This window comes from Beta vulgaris, chromosome 6 (assembly GCF_026745355.1).
Source record: "Beta vulgaris subsp. vulgaris cultivar EL10 chromosome 6, EL10.2, whole genome shotgun sequence".
Lineage (NCBI taxonomy): Eukaryota > Viridiplantae > Streptophyta > Magnoliopsida > Caryophyllales > Amaranthaceae > Beta > Beta vulgaris.
Window position 1 is genome coordinate 63,325,865 of NC_079207.1, and position 19,381 is coordinate 63,345,245.

Genomic DNA, 19,381 nt, shown 5'->3' on the forward strand with positions numbered 1-19,381 from the left:
AAAGAAATGGAACATCCTAAAATAAATACCATCTTAATGATGAGATATACTTATTGAAAGCAATTAAAAAGGTTTTTGGGGCTTACCACCGGTACGAACACCAGTGGAAGCCCCTACAAAGATTCACAATTGAGACCAAGAAAAAAAGTGATGAAAAAACAAAGAGAAAGAAGAAAGAATGAAGGAAAAACCTTCAAAAAAGAAGAAAAACCTAGCGACGGAGGCTAGAATAAACCCTCCCAAGGAGAAACCCTAGAGGGAACGCATGTTTTTTTCCATAGTATCTATATTGTAATGAAAGAATCGTCCTAGGAATTGATGTCACCTACTCCCTTTGTTCTAAATTATAGTTCCCATTTTCATATTTAATTCCATATTTTTCTATAATTTGTCTAGAAAAACCGTGTTCCATCATTTATTTGCTTCTTAAATTTTGTTTTTTCCTTTGTTTATTCAACCAAAGTGTTACAATGAATGTTCTTTCACCAATTATTCTTCATTTTCTCTCCTAAAATGATCTTTTCCCATACAACATTTATTTAAATAAACAAAAAATCTTTACTATTCCTCTTAGATTCTACTTGCATAAATTACCGTGAAAAAAGGAAAATAAAAACTATATTTTGGGACGGAGGGGGTAGTATTTACTATTTAACATGTCCTAGCTCCTAGGTTGTAAAGTGATGTGAGGAGAATTAAATAAAGGAGCACCGCAATTCTCTCTTGCTTCTTTTCTTTTGTAAGCCCCGTAAATTTATGGATTTTATAAATATATTTTAGTATATACTGTATATATTTATATTTAAATATAATTTAGTTTTAAAATAATTTATTTCTTTAAAAAGTTAACTATTTGAAAGTCCAAGGAATTATTTTAAGGATTTAAGGAAGTTAAAATATTTTGTTTAGGCATGCTTTGAAAAATATTTGAAATACTTTTTGAATTTGAAAAAGGGGTTTAAATGGGCTTGAAAAATTCAAATACTAGTTAGATTAGGAAAAAGACTCCTAGTGGTGTTAGAAGTTTCAATCGTCAATCCTACTCGTCATTAAACTCTATTTAAAGCCCAATTGTCTTTTCCTAAGTCCACAAGGAACACGCATATAAAAATGCATTAAATCCAAATTTTTCCCCACACATAATTTTCTCTCTCCTCACTCCACACACCCAAAGTCGGCACCTATCTCTCTCTTCCTCTCTCACGTTTTTCCTTCTTTCTTTCTTTCTTTCTTCTCTTCCAAGAAACGATTTCTTCTTCAACAAGAAACCTCCCTTCCTCAATTCAACCACAGCCGACCACCGTGCATGTTGCCGCCTGCTGCCACGTCCCATAGCCGGCGCCCTTTGTCTTTTCTTTTCTTTGTTTTGGTTTGATTACTTTTTTTCCTCCTCAAATTTTATTTAAAGATTATGTTTTAAGATTTGTTTTTAGTTTAATTATGTTTAGAAGCTTTAATTTGATGATTTGGTTATGAATCTAAGATTAAATAATTTGTATTTCTTCAGATTTAATTATTATGTTTAGATTAGAATTTTAATGGATTTTTAGGGTGTTAAAGATTGGAAAATCATAGTAGTATATTATAAACTATGGAATTGATTATTCTTATAAGTTTAAGTATGTTTAAGGGGAGTTTTAATAAATTATATGTTGCTGGAAATTTAAAAAGGATATTATTAATGGAGTTTTAAGGACTTTAATGACTAGTATATAGTAATACTATGCTAGGAAGTATTAGTAATTGAAGTTTTAATGATGAATCAACAAAATGAATTGATTGTCAAACTTATATGTCAAAAGAGAGATTTATAAGTATTCAATTTTAGTCGATTTCTGAGTGAAACTGTTGTGAAAAGATCAGATAAAGTTAATGAAATGGCTAAATAAAATTGGTCATGACTGGGAACTGATATCGGGAAAATTTTAGCCATTTATCAGTCTCTAGAATTTTGTTGATTTTTTTTAATGGATGAGGAAATTCATCGGAATAGAGGACGGGTGTGAGCCGTAAACATAGTGTTTGAAGAGAGTTGGGTAAATCTTACCTATTTTTGTGTTTGGATAGGGTATGATTTAGGAAATACATGTGGGACCAGTTTGAAAACACATCTAGCAGAAAATTGACAAATCATCTATAAAAAACTTAATCGATCTAAATTTTTTAAAAAAATTATCAAATGTATTTGCTAAGTTAACAACGCCATAAAGATTCAAATTATTAATGAATATACCATTCATTATAAAATAAATGAAACATAAGGGGGACGGGGATTAAGAAGAGAATGGAGACAGAGAGAAATAAAAAGAGGGACTCATATGATGAAGATAAAGATAAAGGCCATGTTTGGTAAATGGCTTTTTCATTGGCTTTTGGCTTTTCAATTTGGTCAAACAGCTAAAAAAAGTGTTTGGTTATTGGCTTTTTGGTTGGCTGAAAAGTTGGCTTTTAAGCCAAAATGAAAAAGCTGCCTGTAGCAGCTTTTTGGATTGGCTTTTGGCTTGTTGGCCCACAAACTCTCTAATAAACAGCCAACATCCACACTTAATTTTGCCAAACACTTTTGCAAACAGTTGGCTTAAACAGCCAACTTAAAAAGCCAATACATACAGCCAATGCTTCTAGCTAGTCAAACAAGCCAACTAAACCAGCCAAAAGCCAACAGCCAACAGCCGATTACCAAACAACCCCAAAGATAAAGAGAAGTTCACTCTTCGATTTTTATTAGTTTACCCACTTCTTTCGACACAAAGCTTTAATAAAAATAGATATATGGGTCATAGTGAGGAGGATAAAGTATTATTTATTGGCATATTGTTGTATTGTGGACCAAGAAAAGTTGAGTTAGAAAGTAAAGATAATAATAAACAATGGTGGGACCATTCCAAAACATATTAAAGAATTGTGTAAAATAATAAGGGACAGCGCACAATGGAAAGTGAGCAAACTAATAAAAATCAAAGAGAGTAGTTTTCAATTATAATAACATGTCATTTAATTCTGAATATCCTAAAACAGTAAGTGTTTCGTATATTTTAGAATTGGTAAAATATATTATTTATTAGTTGACTATTGAAGTTCTTACAAATTTCTAATATATAATTATAAAAATATTTTTTATCCTCAAATAGGCTTCATGAAAGTGTAAATATATGGGTATTCGTGCACATATAGTTTGAGCTAACATTCTTAAGGAGTAATTTGTTACAAACTTTATTTAGATGGATAACACTTTTAAATCATTTACCCAGTGGAATGATCTTATTTAGATAACATCTTTATATAGTTAATTGTTTAGTTTACAATTAAATTTGTTTACTATTTTATTAATTATTTATGAATTCGTACATCGTATTATTTTATCATATTTGAATGCAACCACTTTTAGAAAATATGCAATCATTACCATATAAATATAAGTATATTTATTGAACCAGTTTTTAACCCGTGCAAAAATGCACGGGAGGCCATACTTTTAGGTTATGTTATAAATTATTTTATAGACGAAAAGATTATTAATGCGACAATAACATTTTTGACTAATGAGAGTTTGAAAATAAAACTTGAAATCAAATTGAATACACAACACATTATTAAAGGAACAAACAGTTACACTTTCTCTTTATCAAAACATAAAAAACGGTACGTGTCAATTACAATTATATACACAATTCAAACATTTTGTAAAACTTCCTTATATACCACATTGGTTGTAACGGATGAGTTACCACGATCTTTATCACAGATCAAGATTTTCAAACCCTTTTTGCTTGTAACTCTTGAAATAGCCACATACAATTGTCCGTGGCTGAACACTGGCGGGGGAGATATAAACCAACGTGCGCTAAGGACTGTCCTTGGCTTTTATTGATTGTCATTGCAAAACAAACAACCAATGGGAATTGTCTTCTTTGAAATTTTATGGGGAACTTTGTTGCATCTGATCGATGGGGTAAGTGTCATCCTCGGAATAAAAACTTTATCACCAACATTACTACCAGATACAACAACTGCCTCAATAATTCGATTGCCAAGGTGCTTCACGACTAACCTAGTACCATTGCAAAGCCCAGAAGTCTGATCAATATTCCGTAGTAGCATCACTGGTGCCCCACCTTCAAGGTTATATTATGATTTGGCAAACCGCCGCACTTGATTGTATTCAGAAATTCAGTAGAATACATCTCGTGTATTCCGAAATTCCCTTCCTCCATTGCAATTGCATCTGAACTCAAGTACGTTCTTTCTTCACCTGGGAAGCGTGACAAAACACGATCATTAACCATGTCAGCAATTTCATTAGTTGGAGCAAGAATAGCTCTTTCTTGAAAATAACTTGCTTCCCAGATGTTATCTTCTATATCAGGATATGTGCTATCGACTATTGCAGAAATAGGGTCATCTCCTCCGTATACCAATGCTTCATGAGGAATTTCTACATTGGCTTCACCATCATTCGGTTCACCAACTTTGCCGTCTCCGATATTCAGAATCCACTCAGAGAACTCCCTAATTTCTTCCAGATTTGACTTATCAGATCCTATTATGAGACGCATGTTTTGCGTCAATCTAAGCACACGACAAAAGTCCCATAAATAAGAACTATTGATTGCTGAAAATACATATCTTGTCTGCTACCTTTGGGAACAACAGACAATATCTGTCTTAAGTCACCAGCGAACACAACCACCTTACCACCAAATGGGATATGACGATTTGCTGGATTTATTGATTGCATAACATCCTTTAAGCTTCTATCAAGAGCTTCAAAGCAATATTTATGCATCATGGGAGCTTCATCCCAAATGATAAGCTTTGTCTTCATAAGTAGTCTTGTCAAGTCCGATCCAGGCTTAATGCCATGACATGTTGAGTTCTCATCGACATTTAGTGGTAGGCCAAATCTAGAGTGCGCAGTTCTCCCACGTGGAAGCAACAAAGAGGCGATTCCACTTGATGCAACTGGCAAAACAATTTCCCCTTTACGCCTTAATGCTGCACATAATAATCTCCACAGGTATGTCTTTCCCGTGCCTCCATAACCATATACAAAAAATACACCTCCTTTACCGCGCAATACAGTGATCTCATTATGAATTCCACGCTGCTCATCAGTCAGTCCAGCATAAAGATCTTAAAACTCCTTTTGTAATTGCTCTTGGTCATACGAAAGCTCGTCCATAATGAGCTTATTTTGACCATCTGATACAATCAAGTCATTTGGAAATGGCATTCCGGTAAATTTACGAAGGGTGCTACCATTATAATCTAATTCATAAAATCCATTCTAAATAACTTTAAAAAAAACAATCGAACATAGTTTTGAAATTTATTCAAGATAGACAAAAAACACATCATCTACGATTATCACTTCTTTTCTTCCTTAACAATCATGGGCCTCTTGTTTGTTGATAACTGAGCATCCAAAGGGGAGCTATATATGCAGCTATCACTATCACTATCACCATTAGTTTCTAAGATGCGCTTTTGAGGTGTAACAGAAGTTGCCGATTCTTGTTGGTTGCTCATATTATGATCCTATAATATATAAAGACATCAAATTTGGTTAGTTAAATAACACATAGATTACATTCATATTATTTTTCTTGAAAAACAGTATTAGATAGGTCAATTGTTACCTTATCCACTTCAATTTCCTTGACACTCTCATTTTCTTTTAGTGCTTCTTTGGCTTCCTCGTACTGGACATTATAACAAAAAAAAAGTATGGTAGAATCAGGTACTCCAACTATTTGACAGAAATATGTAATTAGATTATGGGTTAAAAATATAATTTTGAATGACAATGTACCGCCATTTTCATGTAGAGTCCCATCCATTTGTCTATAGTCGTTTGATCGTCAATTGTATTGATAACGGCAAAGTCCTTTGACTGACCAACCTTATTAGGATGAGGAATCTCCACTTTAAAGAGTAATCTTTTGCCAAGCAATTTTGTGAATTCTTCAGGAAACCCATCCTTGTCACCTTTCTGTTGAGGATTATGAATTAGAATATATAATATTCTAGTATTATTACTTAATTAATATTCTTTAACTTTTTTTGTTAAGCGTATAATATTATTATGTAATACCTTCACTTGCATTTCTAACAAATCTGAAGCGGATTCATCCAACAACTTGTGCACCTCTTTTTCGAATAGAACAAAAGTTGCATCATCAGTTTTGTCAGAAACTATTATCTTCAATCTGAACCTGTAATTTATATAGATATGTTAGATTTAATTTTTATATGTTTCGTGTAAATGACAATAACTATTTATATACATACATATATATGTGCATAACATTTTTTTTACCTAGGCACGGTTGCCTTCAAAACTTTCTCGCACCTTTTGCAAGTTATCTTATCACCATCTCGTTTGACTCCCTTATAACAAATTTTGCATGACTCGTAGTACCAACTGAAATTCGTATCAATGTCTTCAATTGTAGCAAGGCACACACCTAACCCAGACTTTTTAAAAAAAAATATTATAGTTAAATTATTTATACTAAGTGTATTGGTTAAAAGTAGTAAACCAAACTAATCTATTTTAATTATCATGTTGTTTTACCTGTTCACACAGCATCAAATCACTAATGTCTTTTACGATATCCTCTTTTAGAAACTCATTAGTCTCAGTTGATATCTCACTTGGTCGTGGAGAAATTGTTCTTGCTCCAATTGCATTTTTCCTAATAAGAAATTAGTAAACATAACATGTATAAAAGTATAATCAAAACTATAGTAATTCTTAAAGAATGCACTGTTATTATTTATAATGATTGAATAATATTAGTCATACAAATATTAAGATAGAATAATAAACTAAAGATGACCATTTGTTGCCTTTAAGTCTGATAGGTTTATTAGAGTATAATAGTAATGCATTAGGTGTTCTAGGTAAAAAATAATAGTAATGCATTAGATATAGGTGTTTTTTTTTTGATAAGTTGGTTTGTTTTATTTGCTTATCATGCCATATGAAGGAAATGACATGTCAACATGAAGGATTACAGCCGTGGGAATCCTTTTAATGAAGTTGTATGCCATATGTCAATTTTGTTATACCATATGTCAAATTTGTTATACCATATGTCATCGCATTTTATTATACCATATGTCAATTTTGGTATACCATAAAGTTCATTATCATCTCTTCATTTCTTTAGCTTTAGGGCCATAAAGTTCATAAAGGAAATGACATGTCATCGCATTTTATTATACCATATGTCAATTTTATAAGTACTCAAATTTGATACTAAGGACTAAGGACACATAAAAGCTTATCAAATTGTTAAAGATACTGCTGGCAAACCATAAAAATTGACTACATTAACTTTACAACTTACATGTTGTTTGTTTTTTAGATTTAGAACTAAAGAATCCCCAAATATGAGTACACTTAATTATCAGCATTCCTCTCTAATTTGTTTAAGAATAAATAACATATACATGACTAAAAGTAACCTTTTTAATGTCCTCCCTCTCTTTACATAGAATGTAATTTGTACCTAAAAAAAAGACTTTTTTTAATGTCCTCCTTCTTGTTACCTAGAATGTAAGCAGTACATGTTGCAGTTGGAAATATGACTTAAATTTTGACTAATTTAAAAAGCAATACATACTTGTTGTTGAATTCCATAATTGCCGGAATTTCGGAGTTGATGAATAATCGAGTTGCATGGCGAGAAGTTGCGATCCGAATCTCACCTTATTATGCAAAGTAATTTAGGAGTATTTAAATTTTGAACAAATGAAGTTTTTAAAATATAACGTTAAAATATAAATGATGTTTTTAAAATTACCTTGATACGTAATACTGTTTCCTTGTTGTCCAACAACAATAATACTTTCGTCATCCTTCCTAGTCTTGAGGTAAGTAGTGAATTCGTCAGCATATTTACCCCACAACACACATGTAAGAGACTTATTCCTGTGAATATGACCGTCAAAGTAAATAATGTAAAAAAATTAGTCTATTAACTTAATAAGTTAATTTTCGTAAAACAACAATACATATTTTTTGGACTTACTCTAAATCTATAAGATCAATGGTCATCAATTTTGAAGAAGGTTTCTCTTGGATAGAACTATAGCCACTAACTTCTCCAATAAAATCTAAATAGAAGAACAATAGTGAGTACATAATCTGTAGAAAGTAAATAACAAAAAAACATATTAAAGAGAAAATATAATTATTGTAGATTTAAATACCTATTAAAAAACATTTGAATATTTCTCTGATAGTATGTCATCAAATGTGACAAACTCCAATCCATATGAATCAATTTGTAAATCCTCACACTCAGCAATATGGGACGAATAATTTAGATCAATTCTATAAGTATGTCTAGTTCCTCGATCTACACCATCATTGTCTCTAACAGAAAAATTAGAGACCTCCAAGTATTTTCCTTCCTTCAACCTCGATGAAAAGGTAGACAAAAGTGATTTCTTACATGTAAGTTGAATTTTGTATCCCTACACATTTGAGAAGCACATATTAATACATCTAAATTATGAAATTTACACGATTTATAAATATAAAAATAATGTTATGCGATTCATGATTACCTCCTTATCCATCAAAATAGCATCTATCTTTTCAACGACATCATTTTTATTGAATGCGGGCTTCTCCCAAACACGAATCACCCTTACTTTAATTGAACACCGCTTTGATGCCTTAGAAAGGTTACAAATTTTAACAATTTCTGAACCCAATTTACTACAATGAATATTGTTTGTATTTGTTAGTAGAAATAAATTGTATGATGTCTTAGAATATATATAGATGTGGATATCCACGTAACATGGTTAGTAGGATTTGAGCTTGAAATTTTTGCCATAACAAAAGCTAAATCTCATATATATTACATTGCCATATATATGAGATTTGATTGTGGTGTAATTTGGCAATGCAGAAATCTCATCTACACAAGATTATAGTCCACATGTCACCGTGTAAGTATTAAAGTCCATGTTGGATTTGATTTAAATTTGTCACCTTTGATTATGATTTCCTAAATCAATTATGATCTTCAATATTTAGCAAGAAATCATGATCAGCATCAATCATGGCCAATTTGATCAAATATTTTTACTTCATTGCCTAACATATAAATATGAATTTCGGAAATAATCAATGGTATGAGAATTTGGACGTGTATCTATAGATTTGAACCCATCACCACATAATTATAGCATATAACTCCACCATCTCATCTACACACTTTCATTAATCAAATTCTCATACAAATTACATTAAAAAAAAAACAGAGAATCATAGGCAATTCTAATATTATATCGTTTCATGATTATGTCTTTCTTATTCTTTCTATTATACCAACTTTTTACCTTTTAAATATCTTAAGAAAATCAATTATTATTTCGCAAAACAAAAACCTCTATTTAAAAATTCATTTCATGCCTGGGACATCGTCCGGGACAAATTGGAACATTCAAATTTTTTTTATTACGAATGTACGGTCGTGACAATGTTCCGTTCAGTTATCTTTAATTGTTTAAAGTTTCCAACAACTGACCAAGACTTAAATTTGGATATATAACTGGGATCTTGTATATTATTGAAAAACATACATATAGATGATAATGAACTTTATTTTGTATATTATTGAAAAACATACATATAGATGATAACATAACAATCTAAAATTACGCCATGAATGATAAGTAAGTAAATTTTGGCATTAACAAACTTTGCTTATTCCTCAATACAATTTAACTGGTCATTTCTCTTCAAGCGATCCCTGTGAAAACACAATAGTAAACACTCTTAAATGCCTATTATAAATTTATAAGGAAATATTTTAAAATAGTTAAATATAAAAGCAATAAAACAAAATAGTACACACACCTGAATAGATAAGCACATTCTTCAGCCCAATCAACATAGGTTATATGAATAACCTTAAAATATGATAATGTTGAATTGCCAAAGTCTGAGTGTAGCAAGAAGATATAAGCATATCCTATACGTGCTTTTAGTATTTTAGAAATTTCTTCCGTACTAACTCCCTGATTATAAAAAAAATAGTTAAAAGTATTACAAAAACATTAAACGAATAAATCATGCATCGATCTCTAAATAATCGATTACCTCAACATTTTTTTTAATAGAAAACTAATTTGCTTGTCCCACAGAGTGACATTTATGGATCCACTCTTGTCCTTAATTGTAACATTCAATGACATGCTGTAGTAAATGAAATACAAAAATACGTTAGTGCACATTTAGTAAGTTATTATAAACGTACATTAATTTGTAATATAGGTAGGTTTACCATTTCTTTGGTCGCAAATTTTTATTGTGGCACATGTAGCAAATATTATGTGGCCCCAAATAATTTAATATTGTATTACAAAAAAAACACGAATCAATCCATTTGATACTATCGATGTTTACATGGACTAATCGGCCAATGATTCGACAACATATTTCCTGCATTAATAGTATAAATATTGTTATACATATGAAAATATCATAAACATAATAAAAATAAAAAGATATTATATTGGAATTGATTTAAATTAAAGGTCACATACATGGTTCATGTTAATAAATTTATTAACTGTTGTTCTCCTTGCATTAGATATCTTCAGTGTCATATTCATTGGGAATGTGCTTCTTTTTATCCAATTGACTTTGTGTTGGACAAAACGGTCAGTAAGAAACCTGTTACAACTTAATTTAAAATATAAGTAAATGTAGACATTTAAAAGAATTTAGATACAATTAAAAGTTCCATACCAACGCATCATTCTCGTTGCTATTTTACACCTTGGGTTGCATGTTATAGTTGTAGCACTTCCACAATGTAATGAAGATGTACCTAGTGTTATAAAAATGGAGGGACATATAAAACAGTCGAATGTTAAAAAATATTTTCAACAATTAACGCAAAAAATTACAAATTTTTGGAATAGTGATATACAATTACCATAAGCCCTTGTGACAACTAATCCACAAATAAGGCAACTGATTGAATCTTTAAGGTTGTCCAATGCATTGGGACCAAATATAAAATTGCTTGAGATAGTCAACATAACTGCCATGCAACTAATTCATAGTACATTGAAATCATTATTTTACATTAAAAATAAAGAAATTAGATCTAATAAACATATTGTGACATGCAAAAAAAATGTTACCTTCTATCAATTAGTACAATATCTTGTAGGTATGTCACTCCATCTTTTGCCAGTGTGATAGAACTCGCGTATACTATGATACCAATTATACCTAGCATTAAAAATAATTAGGATATTAATTTTATTAATGTGTTTAAAGTAGAATAATGATACTACTAATATTCTAATAGTTACTTACTTATAAGCATGTCTTCAACATCTGTAAGGTTGTTAATTTTGCGAAGACTAATGACTCTTTTGGATGTAGGGAGTCTTTGATTGTTTGTTTTCATTTTCCTGCGAAATAATAAAATAATTAGGATATTCTGTTTGACTCTCACCTTAAAAATAAGATGATATATAGAATATGCATGAACTATGTAGTGGTGATTCATTTGCTTGATGCAAGTAGTTTGATAAGAAATGTCAACATGAAGGATTACAGCCGTGGGAATCTTATTTCAATTATGAATTATGGACAACAATCATTTATTAACTTATTTCATATAACAATCAATTTGTGAATTATGGACAACAAAGTTATTTTCCATTTATGAGTAGATTAAATTTAAAATTTATCACGGCAAGTATTGTACAGCCATATAAGTTAACGTTCACAATTTGAGAATATCCTTTGTTGGATATGGGTAGAGTTTCCTTGAGCTTATACCAATTTGAAGTACTGGTGTGTGAATTGTCAATTGTTGCTAAAAATAAACCAATTAGGAACAGTAAACTCAGCATTTGTGAAGGTAATTATCAGTTGGAGATCATACACAATCTCTTTGCAGAAGCTGCCACATGTCAAAAGGAGTGGAGATGTACACGTGGCTGATCTTGAGTTTTAGGATGACACCTAGCCAAGCCTTCTTGAGTAGATGACATGTGTACAAATTTTTCTAGGTTTATATATATATATATATATATATATAGAATATAGATAAAAAACTTCTTGTGCATTTTGCAGGGGCCCAAAAACTAGTTATATTAAGTGAATGTTATATTATATTGTATTGTATCAAGTTGCTAGTAAAATTACAAAAATGTCATTATATGAGACAAATTGTCCAACATCGAATATAAGAGAATACTTTCTCAAACTCAAGCACATCATCCATCGACCATCCACACTCGTTTAGGGTCGGAAATGAGCTAACTCATGGGCTACTTTACTCCAACCAAACACTTTAAAAAGGTCAAAACAACAACGGAAACCTAACGAGGGATGAATTTCGATTTTCTGTTATCGTAGATTCGTAGTAAATTTCCGATTCTCGCACAAAATCAATTACTACTTACTACCAGGCACTGCATCAAGTTAATTTCCCCCCTTTTTTCCTCCAAAGTTATAATACTAATTTATAGTAATTGCGAACAAATTCCAGCTTCAGGAAAAAAGCTTTATTCAGTATGCCAAGATACAAGGATGAACCTCCTGCAATTCGTGTATATACAGTCTGCGATGAATCAAAGTTTGTATCTTTTTTCTTTTAATCTTTTCTGGGTGAGAATAAATTTCAAAGTGTTAGTTTATACTTTATGAATTTGTCCTTAATATTTGTGGGTTGACCCATTTGCTAAAGGTACTTGATTGTGAGGAATGTACCAGCACTAGGGTGTGGTGATGAACTAAGACAATTGTTTGCAACATATGGAGAAGTTGAAGAGTATGATTTCTTTTACCTTATATTATGTGATTTTTATGTTTCGTGTTATGTTACTCCGACACCTTCACTTATCTCAAAAACCGGGTGTTGTGTCGTGCACCTTACTTGGATACTTCATCTTAAACTAAAAACTTGTCTTTTTTCTACAAAATAATTGAGTCCAACACTTGAAGATTCGTATCCGAGTAGACACTCAATTCGTGTCTTAGCAACATAGGTTTTATGTATTGATTTGCAATCAATGTGATTATGTAAATTGCCTTGTTAATTGATGATTTTGTGGTTAATTAGGGTAGGATGCCTTTTTATTTTTGGGTGTGAAATGTGATAGTCTTGATTGAAGTGACTTGCAATAATTGGTAGTTTTGTGGCACAATAGGCATGTACAAATTATGATATTTGAATTCTGTGAATTCTACTTTGCAGGTGTAAACCTATGGATGCAGAAGAGTGTGAGGCATTTACTGATGTCTATTGGATCAAATTCCAGCTAATCAGCAATGCAAGGTGATTATAGTTGGCTTCTCTTAGTGTTCTTAGCCGCGAAAAGAATCTACTTTCTATGCTAACAAATAGCAGTTTAGGTGGGAAACCTTTCTAGTGCCTGATTCTGACTAGTGACTGGGTTGTCTGGGTAGAGATAATATGCAGGCAATGCAGCTATAATAGTTTACACGATGATACTAAAATTTTGACGTCAAACATTACAAAAATGTAGGAAGAAATCTTTGTGGAAAGAACATATTGTAATTTGTCATGGTGGCTTGCTATATTCTTTTAGGTTCGCAAAAAGAAAATTAGATGAGTCTGTTTTCCTTGGGAATCGGCTGCAGGTGTCGTATGCTACTGAATATGAGAGTCTGTCTGATACAAAAGAGAAGTTAGAAGGCAGGAGAAAGGAGGTTCTGGCACGATTGAAGCGTGAGTAATTTACTCTTTTTGGTACTTTAGATTCTTGCTCCATCTTTATTCTTCTAACTATTATTTATCTTTCATAATCACTTCTGAAATTTGTAACGTATTGTGTGTGTGATCCCAGCTGGAAGATCCAGTGGTCATGAATTGCAATGTAAAGGTGCTAGTAATCATCCATTATCACTTGGAGCTCCATCACATGTTTATCAGCAATTGGACATTAAGCAAGGATGGTATACTATTCTACTCAATTACTTCTGTTCTGCCAATGTCGCAGTCATGGAGAGTATCAATGGGAATTCTTTTCCTGCAGGTACACCAAAGAAATGAACCAAATTTCTAAAGTACACCATTCGTCAACGACCAGGGTGTCCTCTGATCAGGTAATCTACCTACTGCTTCAAACATCTCTTTGTGATATAAGAGTGAGTTGAAACCGGACAACCATGACACCAATAATTCGTGTTTCACTTTCTGTACACATCCTAATGTGTGCATTTCACCTTCCAATTGCTAAACTCTGTGAAGTTCTAAACACTGGTTTTAGTAGTATGTAAATAAAAATGTTAAACAAACTAGTTTAACTCCTACAATCCCCCTCCCCCATAGAACTCTTTTCTCTTTTAGGATCTAGTGTATGGCCTGTATGCCATCTCTTTTTTCTTGAGTCACATCTCTGTCGAAATTAATCCTTTTCTAGCTATTTAATCTTTTGACCCATTTAAGTTCTTGCTGCAAATACTTTTCTAGCTGCTTTTTTTGTGCACACAGGTTACTATAAATCACCTACACTTTTGTCTTTCAGATCATCAAACACGTCTTGCTTAGTTCATTAATAGTAGCATTAGAAACATCAAGATGGTTTTCTTCTGCTTTCTTAGATTTTCTAACATAAGATATTTGCTTTCTTTTTCATGACTGTCAGGATTACTTCCCATCCCATTCAATGAATGAAACGGTTAAAAGAGTGAGAGAGAAGCTAGATAAGGTGAGGACTCTGCAATTTGTATTTATCTTGCACCATTTGCCCTGAGAGATGGTTACGAGATCTTTCTTTCTACACCCTCCTTGTTTCAGATAGAATCAAGTTCTTCAAATGTGCAATCTGGCCCTGCTTTAAAGAAAACACGAGTTGATAATAGGAGAAGGATATGAGACTGCTGTCTTCATACTGGTGCAAGCTGGGATTGTTTGGTCTTTACTCCTGTAAATAAGAGACACAATCCTCTTGTATGCTCAAGAGGCTACTTTTACTGCGTCGTAAATGTTTGATTTCTGCATGTAATGGGGCAATTCCGCACCAATGAAATGAAATTGTTAGTTGTAGATGAAGTTCTCTGATGAGAGTTGTATTACATTGTTAGTTTTTGTAAGAAAACTTTTCCATCTTGTCAATTCAAGAAATATAACATGGTCTTTATAATAAAGTTTTCAATGTCAAAATGACATAAATCAAAATCAATAGAGCCACTTGTTGGATTGATACTCTTAACTGTAACTTAATTTATGGAACAATGAAAAAATTAAAAGAAAAATTATGTTGAAGCTGCTCTACTTCTCATTGAAGACCTGACATAGTCCAAGACACGGTAGTACTCAAAGAAGAGCGATGAGTGTTCTCCTTCAAGCCCGTCTCGGGTCCTCCTGTTGCCGCCAGCCAAGTTGTTGCACGGACTTCCACCAATCACCAGATCAAATCCACCGAACTTATCAATCCATCGATCAATCATTAGATTGTCCACCTTCCTAACATCATCAACATGGACCAGGTTACCCTTTTGCTCCGTTTCTTCCCACCAATCTCGAAATACTTTCCGGCTCACAGGGGAGTTCTCTACTGATACAACATTCTTCAAAGTGATGCCAAGTCTGTGAAGGGCAACCTCTGCTCCACCAATGCCAGAGAAGAGCGACAGAATACTCATGCCACTAGGATACATCGGCTTCAGAACGGAAAGGTGGTAGGCAACTGTGTCGATCTAAACAAATATTATGAAATGTGTTGGTCTAAGAACGAGACATTAAATGAAGTTATAAAAAGAATTCATTGGAAGCTTATTGTGAGAAAAGGAAAAAAAATCAAGCAATTTTTTGAAGTTGCTAGTTAGCTGAAAGTAAATGCAGTTCCCCTTGATGTTATAAATATGACGCACATATATGAATTGCAATAACGACGGGCATGTTGACAATGAGGGCAAGATCGAGTGATAAACAAAAGGGTTTCATCATTATATACTAATGTGGATCATAATATATGATTTCTTTGATAATGTTTTCATGGGTTTGAAGAGTGATGGATGCATTTTGGTTTCCCCAGAAGTTAAAACATGTTTATTTCTAACAAAGTGGATTTCAGCACTTAAATTACTGTGAAAGACAAGTATTCATAATTAATCAAGCATATATCAAGATGTAGCTACTGATAAATTATTGTGAACTTGTAAAACCTTTTGCTAACCTGAAAGGAGTTGCCCAGGGATTTGTATCTGTCAGTGCGGCCAATACCTCTTGTGTGGAATCTTGGGAATCCAAGCAAAAACTCCATGTCTTCAGGTTCAAGAACAGCGACCCTGTTCTTTCCAACCCACACCAAGTTCCACTTCTTGCATTGCTCGATGACGAACTTTTTATCAGATTCAGAAGGTTCGTCAGATAGGACCCTCTTCCTGATTCTTTCAGTCAATTGGGCACTTCCAATGCAAGTCAATAGACAATTTAGCTTTGTCCTCCTATCCCATGCAGGCCACCACCTCTTTGTCTCTGGTAGTGCCTCATGAATCGTCTTTGGGGGAATAGGAAGTAAAGGTTGTCGGTTCTGGATGGGGAGGTTATGTATGTAACCCCTTTTCCTTGCCGCTGCAGAAAAGTAGATGGAATCCACAAACTCTGGTTCTATGTCATATAGGAACCGAGAAATATCTTCCCAAACCCCCTTTGGAGTAAGGGCCACATTCTCATAATAGAAGTATGGAGGACCCACAACATCTTCAGGTAGTTTTCTAGAACATACAGGAATATTGCAGCCTGGAATCCCAAATCCAATCATCATTTTACGACTGCTGAATTCTACCCTTCTTGCTGGTGGCCGCTTTTCAGGTCTTTTATGTCTCTCACTGATTTGGAAAGGTTTTCTCTTCTTGTCTGTCCGGGCAGTCTGATTCTGAGTATGTGCTCCAAACTCTATCACATCAGCATTTTTCGCCATTTCAGCAGCACATATAAAATCTGTCAGTTCTTCAATAGCAGCATCATAACCTGAAATGTCAGGTAACTCGTAAAGGAGGAGATTATGCACATGCTGAGCCAAGTAGGCAAAAACAACTATAACTACTGAACTTTTAATTTCTGAATTAGAAATGATAAGCACAACACGTAATATACTTCAAAAACCAATCTCAGCCTAATAAAATGGTAGTTCACCAACCACATCTCTCAATAGCAATCAGAGCATCCTCAAGATCGTAGCCCATGTCAACCAATACTGATATGGTCTTGTCTTTGCCACTTCCCTGCAAGACGAAATAAGTTATTGTACTAACAAATCATTAAACCAGAAAACGAACATTCCAAAAACCGCGAATTATAGCTTGACTTGGAGGAACTAAGCAAGATATTACAGAAATCGTGCCTCTTGCCTTCTTTTTGTTTCAGTACTGTTGTTTTTATCCTGAACAAACCAAACACATATAGTTGCCCAAGATCACAGCACAAAAGTTTCCATAGACATCGACAAAAGATCTTGGTGAAAAAACATTTTTGCATAGTGCTCAAAAAGCATAGAACAACACTGAGCATTGAAACTAAGATAACAAAAGATCTTGAAGTGTCTCCATATACATTATGTTACATCATCGTTTGAAAGGCATGGCATCATTATGTTTTGAGATACAAAAAGAGCTAAGAGAGATACTCCGAAGAATAATCTTGAAAATGATAGCTAAATTTCATATATCTATCTATAGCACAAAACTACTCTACAACTACATACCTCTGCATCTCCATAAGCACTATCACAATCTGAAAAGTCATCTAGATTGTCCTCATCTACATGTATAGGTGTGTTCATCATCAGCTCAGACGAACAAAGATTATCTCCAGGAGTGTTCTCAAGAACCTGTGTATTACGAATTTCAGAACTAGGTCCAATAAAAATTCAGCAACCAAGCATCATATTATTATAATCAGATATAATGCACTATCATGAGAACTTAAAAGAGCCTTTGAACCTCATTAACCAGATTTTATTTTAGATATAGGAACAATCACATGTGAAAGTAACCTAGAAGAAAATAGCCCCACTAATTCTGATTTCCGTACAAGTTTTAAGTCATATAACATACATGTCATTTACATTAAAACTTCATGATCAATTAATTAGAACTTACCGAGTATGTTAGAAGACTGTTAAGTATTGCATCTTCGTTATCCTCGCCTACGAAGTTATGAAACAAAGGTTAACAAATCATATCATATGGGGTTGGAGGTTTCACCCTCATCCAGAAACAAGCAAGCAAAACAAGAACAAGAGCAAAAGGCAATGACTGAAAAAGGCAAAATGAATCACGCATCACCATTTTCCTTGATTGCTTGGACCACCATTGTTTTGGCAAAACCCATTGAAACAAAATGGTCAACTTTGTTGGTGATGTGATTAGAAGAACTTGATGATGAGGCAGCTTCAGGAGAATCCCTCGTTTCACATATGTCCTTATTGATTGTTGGATAAGAAATTCATTAGTTAGTCACTTAGCATGTCAAAAATAATAAAATCAGTTTGCTACACTATAATGTTTCTTACACTTGAATCTATTGTAGATACGAGTCATTTACAAGTCAAATGAAATACGTACACAGTAATTATAAAAATGTATGAAAGTTTGAAGCAACCAAACGTACAAAGATTCAGTAGTTGTGCTTATCATATGTGTTGTGCTTATCATATCTTATTATTATTCTTATGATAAGCACAACACATAAGGGAAAGAAATGATAAGCATAACAAGTTACCAATAAAAGTTCAAGATGCTACTTACTTGATCATGAAGTGTAGCCTGCAAAAATTCCATTTCTAGCTCATCATCTGTATCCCAATCACCATCATCATCTATTGGTTTATAAATCTCAGGTTCCTACCAAAGGAAAAATCATATTGACAAAAAAATTATGATTAGTTATGGAAATTTTATGTACGGAGTTCAAGTTCTTTACCACTTATGTAATTTCCTAATAACTTCATAGATTGAACTTCTTTTTGTTTATCATGTTTCATGGATCTCTATAATTTAGATTCCAGTTCACATAAATTTCTACCATATATATGCATTGATAGTTAGACATACAAAAACATCAGGCATATAAATAAATGTGTTAGACGACGAATCATAAAAAAATACATAAAGACATAAACTATTCAACTTAAATCGTAACACTTACAATACATATCTTTTAGATGTATGAACGACATATTCATCTGATATGAGTAACAATTAAGTAAAAGAGAACGCAATGCAAGTTCTAGAAAAAATTGTTAATACTTAATACAACTAACCAAACGTACAAATATAAACAGGGAAACGCACCATTACAACAATTTCTTTCCCTTTAGCTGAGTATTGGTCTCGCGAGCTACTCCCAGGATACAT

The 19,381-nt window shown here is 32.8% G+C and overlaps 3 protein-coding genes across 4 annotated transcripts; 1 reads left to right on the plus strand and 2 right to left on the minus strand.

Moving 5' to 3' along the window:
• Positions 1–4,100: 4,100 nt before the first annotated feature.
• Positions 4,101–11,450, minus strand: LOC125498483 (uncharacterized). The gene is made up of 17 exons (XM_057395838.1): positions 11,357–11,450; positions 11,179–11,269; positions 10,939–11,086; positions 9,884–10,044; positions 8,581–8,734; positions 8,233–8,487; positions 8,040–8,155; positions 7,812–7,939; positions 7,632–7,716; positions 6,578–6,698; positions 6,320–6,477; positions 6,095–6,215; positions 5,813–5,992; positions 5,640–5,702; positions 5,389–5,538; positions 4,639–5,104; positions 4,101–4,540 (listed from the first exon to the last, which is right to left on the minus strand). Exons 1-17 carry the CDS (start codon positions 11,448–11,450, stop codon positions 4,101–4,103), a joined length of 2,931 nt encoding a protein of 976 aa, XP_057251821.1.
• An 815-nt stretch (positions 11,451–12,265) lies between these two features.
• LOC104897366 (uncharacterized) lies at positions 12,266–15,166 on the plus strand. 2 transcript variants are annotated; one of them, XM_010684227.3, is made up of 8 exons: positions 12,266–12,629; positions 12,741–12,824; positions 13,251–13,331; positions 13,606–13,745; positions 13,864–13,972; positions 14,053–14,122; positions 14,665–14,727; positions 14,817–15,166. In XM_010684227.3, exons 1-8 carry the CDS (start codon positions 12,568–12,570, stop codon positions 14,892–14,894), a joined length of 687 nt encoding a protein of 228 aa, XP_010682529.2. In that variant the 5' UTR covers positions 12,266–12,567; the 3' UTR covers positions 14,895–15,166. The 2 variants fall into 2 exon arrangements, with proteins under 2 accessions (XP_010682529.2, XP_048503222.1); XM_048647265.2 differs by having other exon boundaries at positions 14,821–15,166.
• Positions 15,105–19,381, minus strand: LOC104897367 (DNA (cytosine-5)-methyltransferase DRM2). Its single transcript, XM_057395839.1, has 8 exons — positions 19,319–19,381; positions 18,773–18,868; positions 18,311–18,455; positions 18,125–18,171; positions 17,728–17,853; positions 17,164–17,248; positions 16,198–16,994; positions 15,105–15,718 (listed from the first exon to the last, which is right to left on the minus strand). The coding sequence occupies exons 1-8, from the start codon at positions 19,379–19,381 to the stop codon at positions 15,275–15,277; spliced, it is 1,803 nt and encodes a 600-aa protein (XP_057251822.1). The 3' UTR covers positions 15,105–15,274.

Bases quoted from the DNA above. Each gene is read 5' to 3' on its own strand.
- LOC125498483 (XM_057395838.1), bottom strand. From the start codon at position 11,450: ATGAAAACAAACAATCAAAGACTCCCTACATCCAAAAGAGTCATTAGT. The intron at 6,216-6,319 runs GTAAAAAAAATG...TATAAATTACAG, and splicing joins TTGAAGGCAACCGTGCCTAG to GTTCAGATTGAAGATAATAG. The intron at 5,703-5,812 runs GTACATTGTCAT...TATAATGTCCAG, and splicing joins GACTCTACATGAAAATGGCG to TACGAGGAAGCCAAAGAAGC.
- LOC104897366 (XM_010684227.3), top strand. From the start codon at position 12,568: ATGCCAAGATACAAGGATGAACCTCCTGCAATTCGTGTATATACAGTC. The intron at 12,630-12,740 runs GTTTGTATCTTT...CATTTGCTAAAG, and splicing joins ACAGTCTGCGATGAATCAAA to GTACTTGATTGTGAGGAATG. The intron at 13,973-14,052 runs GTATACTATTCT...CTTTTCCTGCAG, and splicing joins TTGGACATTAAGCAAGGATG to GTACACCAAAGAAATGAACC.
- LOC104897367 (XM_057395839.1), bottom strand. From the start codon at position 19,381: ATGTATCCTGGGAGTAGCTCGCGAGACCAATACTCAGCTAAAGGGAAA. The intron at 18,456-18,772 runs GTAAGTAGCATC...TCTTATCCAACA, and splicing joins AGGCTACACTTCATGATCAA to ATCAATAAGGACATATGTGA. The intron at 18,172-18,310 runs GTGATGCGTGAT...ATAACTTCGTAG, and splicing joins CCAAGCAATCAAGGAAAATG to GCGAGGATAACGAAGATGCA.